The sequence below is a fragment of the Schistocerca cancellata genome, chromosome 1 (assembly GCF_023864275.1).
Source record: "Schistocerca cancellata isolate TAMUIC-IGC-003103 chromosome 1, iqSchCanc2.1, whole genome shotgun sequence".
NCBI classification, from domain to species: Eukaryota; Metazoa; Arthropoda; class Insecta; order Orthoptera; family Acrididae; genus Schistocerca; species Schistocerca cancellata.
In genome coordinates this window covers 531,281,502-531,294,319 of record NC_064626.1, presented here as the reverse complement: position 1 = coordinate 531,294,319, position 12,818 = coordinate 531,281,502, and the positions used below count along the sequence as shown (strand labels likewise).

The 12,818-nt window shown below is 44.8% G+C and overlaps 1 protein-coding gene across 1 annotated transcript in view; it reads left to right on the top strand.

Moving 5' to 3' along the window:
* LOC126188169 (sodium- and chloride-dependent glycine transporter 1-like) overlaps positions 1 to 12,818 on the top strand; it is a 248,947-nt gene that overhangs the window by 131,665 nt on the left and 104,464 nt on the right. Inside the window, exon 5 of the mRNA XM_049929727.1 lies at positions 9,403 to 9,616. Coding sequence (XP_049785684.1) covers positions 9,403 to 9,616 — 214 coding nt within the window. The remainder of the gene's footprint in view (positions 1 to 9,402; positions 9,617 to 12,818) is intronic.

Sequence of the window (12,818 nt, the reverse complement as noted above, 5' to 3'; positions counted from 1 at the left end):
TCTGCCTGTTTTCTTTTTAATGACTGCCTTACTTTTCTTCTCTGCATTGTATATTATCTTGCCATTAAATGACATTTCTGCAGCAATCAGCACCTTCCCATAAATTATTTTGCGTCTATGATGATAATTTAAGAACTGTAGCTCATTATCACTCTTTGAAACACGTCGCTCTGTTAAAGAGAGATTAATGATGCTACCTAGTTGTCTACCTAGATCTCTGCCCAAGAAAACATGCTGATTAAACTGTGCACAGTGGAATTATACAAAGTGATGACTAACTATGAAATGAAATTCAGAGGTAAAATAAATCCCTGAGTGTATTAACAATAACTTAGTTTATTTACAGATCGTCAAATAATTCCATAAAAGCTTCTACCTGATGTGAAAAACGCTAACAGTGAAACAAATAAAACGAATTTGGAATGTCCTTTGGTTTGCAGAGGATAGGAAAGTATGTGATGCTAAATTTACCTTCCTAATATATTAAAAACTAACTGAGCATAATCTGCTACTCGACAGCGTTCACTTACCATTTTCAGAATAGATATGAAGTTGTTATGCAACTGTGCCTGCCCTAGTTGCCATGTTGAACCTAATTGTGAAATTATGGAGGGTTACTAACTTGATCGTGATGTATACTGCCGGTTCTGCTCATAAACCTCTATAAGTACTGGGTGTGGGTGGTGCCGATTGCTTGCTAAGTGTGCCAGTTTGAAAGCAGCTACTGCATTGTCCATGGACGAGGACTTTACCAGAAATCTGTTGGCTGAAGTCTGAGCCTGAAGCGTCCTGACTGCAGTATCCCAACTGAGAGTTGATTCGGAATCTGAAGTACCACTGCTGAGAGCAGAACTGAGAGTATATCCCTGGAAGCAGAGCCCACAGTGTGTAAAGAGCGCAGCACATGACCGTTCTGTGAACATTTTTTGTGCCTCCGTTAGCAATTACTTATTAGAAAAGTTACTTTTCGCTGTACCATCACCAATGCAGGAAAACGCGGCCATCCCAGTCAAGTGTAGTGATGCTCTCCTTCCAGAAACTTTCATTTAAAAATCTTACAAACCGATGAGACCGATGACCTCACTGATTGTTCCCTCCCCCCAAATCAACCATCTTATTTTTTGTAGTGCCTCTGGCACAGTGCTTTCTGGCATGGAAACACAAATATAAAGTAAACATGCTGGGCTAGTCGCCGATCTATTATCCGAAGCATGTGACCATTATTTCCAGAGACTGTACGAATGTTTTCGAAAGTTTTCAGTGTCTTTATATGCCCTAGAATGTTCCTCTTAATAATGACTAAAAAAATGCCATTGTTGTTTAAGAATTCTCTTTCCACCAATGAAACGTTTTGCGGATGTTCCGAGCAGTGAAACTTTTCGGTGAGGCGGCCAACTCGCATCGTCTTTCCAGGAAGCGTGTTGCACACAATGAATGGCTCTGGACCCATTGAGAATGCTGTTTTTTTCCCCTTCATTGCAATTTCATTCCGTTGCCCCTCGAGGAAGGCGCGGGCTGGCAGTGGCACAATTCGCCGCTCTTCAGTTAAAAGATTACGTGAAATACCACAGGAGAACATTACATATATAAAATAGGGGTACAAAAGATGAAATGTACACATGAGAAGAGGAAAGCGATTGGAGTTAAAATGTATAAAAAAGGGGCTGCTGGATGAGTCATGTTTACGTGAAATCCATGCATAGTTTAAGTGGCACTCGCTGAAGATGTGGCACATTAACTCTGGGGGCACGAACAGCGAAATTACAAACGGCGTTCGTAGTATGGAACAACAACACTGAACACACATTGCACTGATATTACATGCATGGCGAGCACCAAAATACAATAAAGTAATTGAAGTAAAATTTGAACGACCTGCCAAGGGAGGGGGGGCCGGAGGGGAGGGGAAGAGAGAGGGGGGTTGACGGAGGACAGGGAGCAAGAAGGGGAAGACGAGGTGGAGTCGGTAGCACACCAAGGGGCAGGAGATGGGGAGGGAGCGCAAGAACTGAGAAACCAGAAGTGAGAAGGACAGGGGGAGGGGGGGGGGGGAGGAGGAAGAAACGGCGATCGGAGTGAAGGGAAGGAGAGGGAGTCCAAGGGAGGAGGGGAAGAGTAGGGTCAGACTTGGAAGGAAGGATAAATATTGAGGGGGAGCACGTCATCCGCAATGGGTAGATGGTGGAAGTTCCTTTGGGAGAGAAGGTGGAGGGTGTGGAGATGGAGAGAGAGGGGGGGGGGACACACATTGGTAAAGCGGTTCAAATGGTTCAAATGGCTCTGAGCACTATGGGACTTAAAATCTGAGGTCATCAATCCCATAGAACTTAGAACTACTTAAACCTAACCTAACCTAAGGACATCACACACATCCATGCCCGAGGCAGGATTCGAACCTGTGACCATAATGGTCGCGCGTCGGTAAAGGGGGAGGTGGGGATGGAGAGGAATGGAGACACCAGGGGGTGAGGAGGATCGAGGCGGCGGTTGGTATAGATGATACAGATGTGTTCAAGAAAAAGGAGGAGATGTGGGAAGGGGATAATGTCATACAGGATCCTCATGGGGGACGGGATACGCAAACGGAAAGCGAGGTGGACCGAATGGCGTTCAATGATTTGTAGGACTTTATAGAATTTAGGAGAGAATGGTAGTTCATATCGCTAACTTTATACAAAAAATCGGCGCGGAGACACACGTGCAAATGCAGCCACTCCTTCTCCTCTTGATCTTGTGGATGGTCATGATTCTTCTTCCATAAAGCTGCGCTAATATGATGTCAAGAATATCCATTACCTGTAAACACATACTGTAGGAGTTCCAGCTCCTTTGCAAGGCTCTCAACATCAGACACAACAGGATCAGCGATGGAGAACACCTGAAGGCGGAACTGCAAAACCTCAGATCCATTTTTGGAGCCAGTGGTTACGGGAAGAATATGATAGATAAAACTATGACGACAACGGATGACGGCAATAGGAAAGAGCAGGAGGAAGCACAGAACATAGCCCTATTACCACAAGGGGTCACTGAACGTGTGCGCAAATTTCTCCGCCGAGCCGGCATCAAGCCAATGTTTCGGAGCAATAACAAAATAAAATACCTTATAGGTTCAAGGAAAGATGCGGTCGACAAGCTAAACATTTCAGGAGTCTCCGAAATCGGTTGCTGACTGATGTATGTAGACAAGACAGGGCGGCCGATCAGCACACGAATTGTAGAGCATGAAAGATGTATCCGTATGGGACAACGCACCAGGTCAGTAGTGGCGGTACATCGGGATGAGTCCGTTAAGGAGATAATATTCTGTGGAGCTCGGGTACTGGCGAAACAATCTTTTATATTGAGGAGGAAGATTAGAAAGGCAATAGAAATAGCCAAGTGATCTGCCAACATGAAAAGAGAGAACGAGTATAGGCTTCCGGCGTCCTGGGCGCCAGCAATGACAACGCTACAGCAGGACGGAGCGCATAAAGCAACTCAACACAGGCGGCGGGAGACCGTGGTGGTCGTACGTACACCGAACGTAGGCACGCCGCAGCCCGAATCTGGCAGTAAGGAAACAACTCTACGTCCAGCTACAACCCCTTTTCAATTCGCCTGTTTCAAATGTTCCAATGTGTGTGAAATCCTATGGGACTTAACTGCTAAGGTCATCAGTCCCTAAGCTTACACACTACTTAACCTAAATTATCCTAAGGACAAACACACACACCCATGCCCGAGGGAGGACTCGAACCTCCGCCAGGATCAGCCGCACAGTCCATAACAGCAACACGTCAGACCGCTCGGCTAATCCCGTGCGGCACTCGCCTGTTTCCACCAATGACAAAAAATAACGTAAACACCAATCAAGCACGTCTTTATCCACCAGTGACAAGGGGTAACACAAAGACCAATAGAGAACGCCAAACACCACTCCTCCTATCCTCATTTACCCTATCAAATTACGTACACTTCCTCCGCTACGATATAAGATCTAGAGTCTCTCTCGTTCAGCCCTCAGATCAGCACAAAGTTCTGAGGAAGGGCACTTCCAATAGTGGCCGAAACGTCGGACAAATTTATGTATTGACAATGCGGTCAACAGCGCAGAAGAATTTTATTGACAACAACCTCAGTTCTCATTATGAAGTGGCTTCCTGTGCTTCCTACATGTAATTACATTTGCTCTCTACTATTACTCGCAGAACGCAAGTATCGTCTTCCTATTCTCTGTACCGACCCTCTCGAAGTCTGGGACCGAACGGGGCCTCGACCAGCGATGGGCGACTGGTTAAGTCAGAGTCGACAGGGGGCGCTGATCTCTGTCTTCCTGGAGGCGTGGCGCTGCCCGCTCTTTCAATTGGCTCTGTGGATCAGCGCCTTATTGATGCAGTTTCGCGGCGTTGCGATGGTCGGTGTGCAGTCGATGCTTTAGGACTGCACATATAAAATTCTGATACTGCAGAAAAGAGGGACACTTCTTGTTCACCGTGGGGCCACACTACAAATGTATCATCCACATATTACCGGAAGACGTTTGGATTAAGTTCTAACGAATCAAGTGCCCTCTCCTTAGAGTCATTCATAATAGACATTTTCTGTCAGAGGGGAGAGAGGCCTACCCATAGCAAACCCACAATTGCTCAAAATATTCAATGCTGAATTGGAATGATTAATTTATTGATGAAGTCAAGTTGAACTCACAGTCGTGTAGGAGTCAGTCTCGGAAAAAGCACCACGTCTTGCTCTTATTAAGCATTTGCTAATTTACATGTCGGCCTTGGATTTCGTTTAGGATTCCACGAAATATATTGCAGCTTCAGCAAAACTTGTATCAAACTGCTTCAACATCCATATCTCATCTGTTCCCCATATTTCTAATGAAATTATCGTACTTAAAAATGCTATTCCGGTAGAGCCACGACTGCTTGAAAACAAACGGTTGCTTTTTAATTTGTGTAATTATGACAGAAGATGGGAATCCGTCTCTATGACAAGGCATAGTCGTGCGCCACTTACATCGTGTTTTACTGCTGTGGTACTCAAAGAATACTCATCATAAGTGTTCATACGTAGCACAATACTAGTTTTGCTATAAAACAAGCATTCTTCGATCTAATGCAATTCATTGTTACAACTCTTATTAAATGTCGTAGTTGTGACAAAAAATTTGGCCCATCATCGATTAGAGGGCAGGGAATAAAGTACTTCATGAATACATTTTCGACTGTAGAAATAGTATATGTGATATGTTCATCGTGTTGAAGACAGGAATTGTGATTCCGATAAGCGAAATCGACGAAAGTTGTGTTACTGTTTATGTTACTATGGAAGGAGGGGGCTGGCATTATGGGAGCGACAGGAAAATCTGTTTATGTATATTACTTATTTTGATTTTTAGTTGCTCCTACCATTGCGTTATCGTCACATGATGAATATTTTCTTATTCTTTTTGGCGTTTTTATTTCTATAAAGGTTGGTGGTAACGGTGGAGGAAGGGGAACCTTCCTGTGTGTTGTGCATTTGGCGAGGGAATGGTGACTCGGCTCGATGTTTGTACTAACAGGTGGGTCAGGATGCCTATAAAGCACACCATGTATATAGTGCATATTGCATATAGATTAGGAGGCAGACGAGTCAGGGAACTTCATTTCACCAGTGTTTACTGTTTGATTCCGAAATTCTGATATATCATTGTGATCTGTAGCTCAGTATCCAAAATAGAGTCATAATTGGAATCGATCACAACGGATTTTTCAAAACATTAAGCAGATGCACATATACTGTGCGACAAAAGTAAACCGCGGTTTTTAGTGTTTCGTGACGACGAGACCTAACAGCAAAATCATCAATGGTTATCATTTCTCGCATTTACTGAAAGAACGGTTCTCCTGTTCATTAGCTAGGCTATTTGATGGAAGACTTGATACTGGCTTCGCTGTTTTCCTCATCTGGATATACGCAGGAAATAAACCTAAGAAATACGTTAGTAGCAGTGGGACATTGCTCAACGATTGCCATTTGTCACCGATACCATCGTTTTCAACCCGAGAAAAAATTTATTCGGTTTTTGTCCTTTTATCCACATGACGCGAGAGACAATACAAAGTGACTTAAATTACTCGCTGCATGGGGTGAACAGAAAGGCCGCCGACAACGTTTCTGAGGATGTTCAGGGACATTTCAGAAGTATTGTCGTATAAGAGGCCGGTGACTTCCGATAGTCCTTTACAGAATTATAATGTATTTACGTTCAAAACAATACCTTCAAAACAGCACTTAATATACAGTCGTCAAAACGTATTAAAAAAAAAAAAAACAGAGTAATGTGCCCTTAGACAGACGCAAAACTACTGTGACGTAGTTGCCGTCGATGTGCCATTGCATTCAGCGAATCCATACACAAGACGGATATCGGCCGAATCTCCATCAGCAAACGTGTCTATACCGTTGTTCCACTGTTAAAATACAACACTACTGGAAAAACCCACGCGAGACAGAATCGTCAGTACTGAATGCAGACTTGAGGGTGAAAAGTGCGGCATTAGTGTTGCCAACAGCGAGCCCCGGGAATAAGTGAAAGAAGTTTGCTTCCAAAGAGAGAAACAGCGCTTTCCGTTGGCATTTGACATGTTTTAAGTCTAATACAGATACAAAGCTATTTGGGACTAAGAACTCGAACTACTCTGCAACGAGCCACTGGCGACTACACGTTCCTTACACCAAAATCCGCAGGAAGTGTCCCTGTATACGGAGGAAGGACAAGAATATGGAAACATCGAAAACACAGCGCATTACCATGCCTCATATGGCGTAGGAAAACCGTTCGCATTCAGAACAGTTTCCAATCGTCTCGGAATGGAGAAATAAATGTCCTGCTTTGTTTTCAACGGAATCTTGTGCTGTTCTTACTGCAAAAAAGGGGCTACTTCAGGTAACGATCATAGAGGTGGAAAGCGATCACTCACCCTTCATTCCAAAGTAGAGCACAAAGGCTCAGTAATACCGAGACCTCTTGACTGTGGTGGCCAAGGCAGATGCAACTGTTTGCCCTCGTGCTCACAAAATCTGGACGATGCAAGCTGTGTGGACAGTGGCTCAGTCTTCTTGGAACACAACATCACCATTGAGGAGCAAATATTATACAATGGGATGGACGTGATCAGCCAAAGCGATAATGCGACCTCGCAGAGTAACCAAGGGGCTCATTGAACAACGCAATATGGCTGCCCAAATCGTAACCGAACCCCCGCCATGTTTAACTCTCGGGTCGTGAATACGGGCAAAAGTTGAAAACTGTGTACAACAAGACTTATCCGACCAAATGACTTCTCTCTATTGCTCAGTACTCTAGGTTTTATGGTATCGACAACATGTTTTTCTGTTACTGTCATTTCCATCATTGACGAGTGGTTTTGAAATTCCAGCTCGCCCTGCAATTCTCAGAATGTGGAATTCCATTCGTGTTATTTTCGTGCTGACGGGGTTTGCGAGTGCGACATTCAGCTGTGCAATGACATCTGCAGCCGTGGTACTCTTAATTTTTCGTCACTACCTCTTGAACGACTATCTGTCACGATCACTCTACACATACACTACTGGCCATTAAAATTGCTACACCACGAAGATGACGTGCTACAGACTCTAAATTTAACCGACAGGAAGAAGATGCTGTGATATGCAAATGATTAGCTTTTCAGAGCATTCACACAAGGTTGGCGCCGGGGGCGACACCTACAACTTGCTGACATGAGGAAAGTTTCCAGCCGATTTCTCATACACAAACAGCAGTTTACCGGCGTTGCCTGGTGAAACGTTGTTGTGATGCCTCGTGGAAGGAGGAGAAATGCGTACCATGAAGTTTCCGACTTTGATAAAGGTCGGATTGTAGTCTATCGCGATTGCAGTTTATCGTATTGCGACATTGCTGCTCGCGTTGGTCGAGATCCAATGACTGTTAGCAAAATATGGAATCGGTGGGTTCAGGAGGGTAATGCGGAACGCCGTGCTGGATCCCAACGGCCTCGTATCACTAGCAGTCGAGATGACAGGCATCTAATCCGCATGGCAGTAACGGATCGTGCAGCCACGTCTCGATCCCTGAGTCAGCAGATGGGGTCGTTTGCAAGACAACAACCATCTGCACGAACAGTCGATAACATTTGCACCAGCATGGACTATCAGCTCGGAGACCATGACTGCGGTTACCCTTGACGCTGTATCACAGACAGGAGCGCCTGCAATGGTGTACTCAACGACGAACCTGCGTGCACGAATGGCAAAACGTCATTTTTTCGGATGAACCCAGGTTCTGTTTACAGCATCATGACGGTCGCATCCGTATTTGGCGACATCGCGGTGAACGCACATTGGAAGCGTGTATTCGTCATCGGCATACTGGCGTATCACCCGGCGTGATGGTATGGGGTGCCATTGGTTACACGTCTCGGTCCCCTCTTGTACGCATTAACGGCACTTTGAACAGTGGACGTTACATTTCAGATGTGTTACGACCCGTGCCTCTACCCTTCATTCGATCCCTGCTAAACCCTACATTTCAGCAGGATAATGCAGGACCGCATGTTGCAGGTCCTCTACTGGCCTTTGTGGATACAGAAAAAGTTCGACTGCTGCCCTGTCCAGCACATTCTCCAGATCTCTCACCAATTGAAAACGTCTGGTCAATGGTGGCCGAGCAACTGGCTCGTCACAATACGCCAGTCACTACTCTTGGACAACTGTGGTATCGTGTTGAAGCGTCATGGGCAGCTGTACCTGTACACGCCATCCAAGCTGTGTTTGACTCAATGCCCAGGCGTATCAAGGCCGTTATTACGGCCCGAGGTGGTTGTTCTGGGTACTGATTTCTCAGAATCTATGCACCCAAATTGCGTGTAAAATTAATCTCATGCCAGTTCTAGTATAATATATTTGTCCAATGAATACCCGTTTATCATCTACATTTCTTCTTGGTGTAGCAATTTTAATTGCCAGTAGTGTACTTTCCAGGTTGTAACGTAGCGGATGTTTTTCCGCCATCCTTGTATCCAGTATAAGTGTTCGTTACGTCGGCTGTTGGAACACTAAACGCTTCACGTGCCTTGGTTACGGAAGCACACACCATACAAGTACGAACAGTTTGTCCACTTTCGAGTTCAGTTGGCTCCGATATAATGCACTTACTAGACAGGACACTTTTCTGACTGCGATTGGCAGTTTCAATTTATTATTCTTACTATACAGGTGCCATTAGTGGTCAAATACAACAGCGCAAACTGCGAGCTTGGCTAGCATCTGAATTTCTGTTCAAGCACGAATTTCTCTCTGTGTTTTCGTATTTTTGTCCAACCTCTGTGCACAGAAATTATTCTCTGCAGTCCGTGTGCTAATGCTGTGGATGCTCCTTTTCCCCAACAGACTGCTACAGTGAATGGGAGAACCAGAGGTGCATGGATCTCGGCGTGCCAGACGCGCCCATGACTTTCAACAATAGGACGTGCGTGCCGGTGGACACGCTGTGCAGCGAGCACTTCATGGCCATGAAGGACGCCCACACCTGCTCCAACGGAACCGTGGACGTCCCTCTGCGCTCACTCGTCAAGCGCGTGCTGTCTTCGGAGGAGTACTACAAGTACGGACTGACCACTTGCTGCCACAACCGTGCTATCTTTATGCGAACGATATTTGATTGTCCCCATCTCAGCTGGCACAGATCCAGAAATTGCTACTTTACATGCAACCGGTTTAAGATGTCGCGTGTACTCTCATTTATGTGTGGACTTCAAAAAGTGAGTTACACATTATTATGGCAGACCATGTAACGTTTATTACTTCAAAGTCTCACAGATACATGACACTACCTTTCAAAATAGACACAAGTCTCTGTAAATCAAGGTTCGGGACGTTCTACCAATCGCTCAATTCTTCCACTACAGAAATCTCTTCTTTGGTCAGGGAGGCGTTCGAGAACCGCAGAGTGACCGTCCCGTCCTCACTGTTGGAAAATCTCCTTCCCCAGATGTTCTTCTTCGATCGCCTGGACATTGTCGTCTGTGGCCAAAGTCGATGGCCTGCCTTCCGGATCAGCACCGTCCACGTCTGTGAGGCCTTGGTCAACTAGTTGGAACCATTTCACTACAGCTGGATGTGCCATTGCATTTGGTCCGTACACTGGCAGAATTTCACCTTGAATCTGTGTGCAATGTGACGTTTTCCTCACAAGAATCGTATTATTCCATGTACTGCGGAGTGTCTTTCCAACTGCTACTGTATTTCCCTTGTACATTGTGATTATCCATGCCATAGCAGAACTTCCTACACAGGAAACGAGGCTCAGAATGCGCCACCCTCGTTGCGATGTCGTCTTAGCATGGGACGACGAGTGTAACTTACTTTCTGAAGCTCCTACGTATAAAGGGCAGTCAAATGAAGATGAGAAAGACGCGAAGAAGTAAGTTAAGTGTTATTTATTTCAATATTAATGGTCATAATTGATAATACATTCATCCCACTGTGAGACAAGACGGTCAATGCCTTGGTGGAAAAATGTTTGCGGTTGCCTACGGAACCACGATTGTACCCAGGAGTGCACATCTTTGTCCGAAACATGTCGCCGGCCACAAATGTCCTTCACAGCTTCAAAAATAAGGATATCGCGCGGAGAGAGATCGGGACTGTGTGGACGACGTATACGGCTTTCTACCGAAACTTCTGCAGCATACGAGTAGTCGAAACATGGGGACGGGTCCACATGCTCCGAGGCTGTTTCGACTACGCTACAGAAGTTTGACTGGGAAGTCATTACACACCTTCCATACAACCCCGATTACACATCATGTTTCGTAAGCACTCTCCTGTGTAAAGTGACCATATATTCCTAACATCTTACCACCAATTGAAGCCGGCTGGAGTGGCCGAGCGGTTCTAGGCGCTACAGTCTGGAACCGCGCGACCGCTACGGTTGCAGGTTCCAATCCTGCCTCGGGCATGGATGTGTCTGAAGTCCTTAGGTTAGTTAGGTTTAAGTAGTTCTAAGTTCTAGGGGACTGATGACCTCAGCAGTTAAGTCCCATAGTGCTCAGAGCCATTTGAACCATTTGAACCAATTGAAGCTAATCTACGTTGAGTCTATGTGATCATTTCATTTCATATCCACACAAATTGTTGCACCAAGAGCTTTTGCATAGGTTGAATGATTCCACCTGTGTCTCAGTGATATTGTGGTCATAGAGTACTACATCCTTGCCTTTAGCGAAGTCCAGAATTTTACACGTCTGAAGATTTGAAGCAATTTGTCAGCCTCACCACTACTTTGAAATCTTAGCAAGATCTGACGGAATATTTGTGCGATTTTTTTATAGACTAATTCATTGCAGACAACTGTAAGACCTGCTAAAAGTGCGAGGTTACTGTAAATATTGGCTTCCAGGTCAAATACTGCAGTTCAGTGTGCTTTGCCCTTGGTGTTTCTATCTGGCACACAGTTTGGTTTGTAAACTCGTGCGAGACACTCCGTTCTATTCATAATGTGTTAGTTTATATGTAGACCTTGCATTCCTGGGAGTATATTTCAGCTTCCACACTTCCTCAGGGAGGGATGAATGTACCCCATCTGTTTGCGTTTTGAGTAAATCCCGTGTGCAGGTGTGAGAAACTTTTCTAAATGTTGCTTAGCGTGTATCTGATTCGGGCATCGGTACCACACCGGCATTCAGCTATTGAGATATGGGAAAGCGCTCGAAAAATTCAGGTTGGCCGCCACATCTGGACCTTGTTAATTCGCTGGCGGATCGGGAATGTTGCCAGCACGCCTCCCCACCCCGGAAGTGGGCTCTTTAACGTACACGGCTAACCGGACAAGTATATGTCGTACTGTGTAAACCATGGGACTGTGTTCTAAGAATTACATAAAAAGCGAATGCACTCGAAATGCACCACACATTTCTGAATGGGAGAGAAAATAAAGGAAGTAATGATGGACAAAGAGGTTGCCCACTAGGAAAATAGTCCCGGTAGGTTTCGCCAGTAGTCATCCTGGCCGATTCAGTCCTCATTGTATCAGTTACATGGAGTGATTGAGCGAATAGCTCTAATACGACAGTGCATTCTGTTGCGCTATATCACGATGTTTGGTATGCGTTCAACTCTTATTATTTACAATGCTTTTCAACTCACTGTGAAAGTCTGTATTTGTTACTTTATGTCATATAGTCATTGTGTATTGGTACTGTTCTTGTGGAACTTGGTGGTCGTATTCTTCCAACTATTCCAAGTAGATTTGTCTGAGTCGTAAGGACATTTATCTCATATGTTGCCAAACGGATAACCATGATAATACGGCAGGGTACTGGCACTCCCCACACAATACTAAATTACTGAAAATGCGTATTGTCCATGATGAAACTAAAAATCATCCCTCCGTTACAAAAGCCGAGGATGTGTAAAAGATTGGCTGTGAGGGGGAGCTGGACAGGGCAAGCAAGAAAAGACGCTTCAAAATTTATAGAAGATTTTTTAGTTCAACTCACAATGCTGGATTAACTTAAAAATACCGTTCAAAACCCTCCAACAGTTGAGACTGCTACGTAAAAGTACAAAACCTGATTTAGACCAAATAAAACTTTCTCTTGCGACCAAGAGGAGGCTTTAATTTAAGAGGATAAGGTTGTTAAGCTATTAATTCTACCAACCGTCTTTTCTTTAAGTACGAGAAATAGCCTTTAATTTGGCAGAAAGAAATAAAATTCGTCACAGTTTTCATAAAAGGAGGCGTGGTATGAAAATACAGGCTTGCATAACCGAATGCTCGGTATCAAAAATAAAGAGGAGACTAG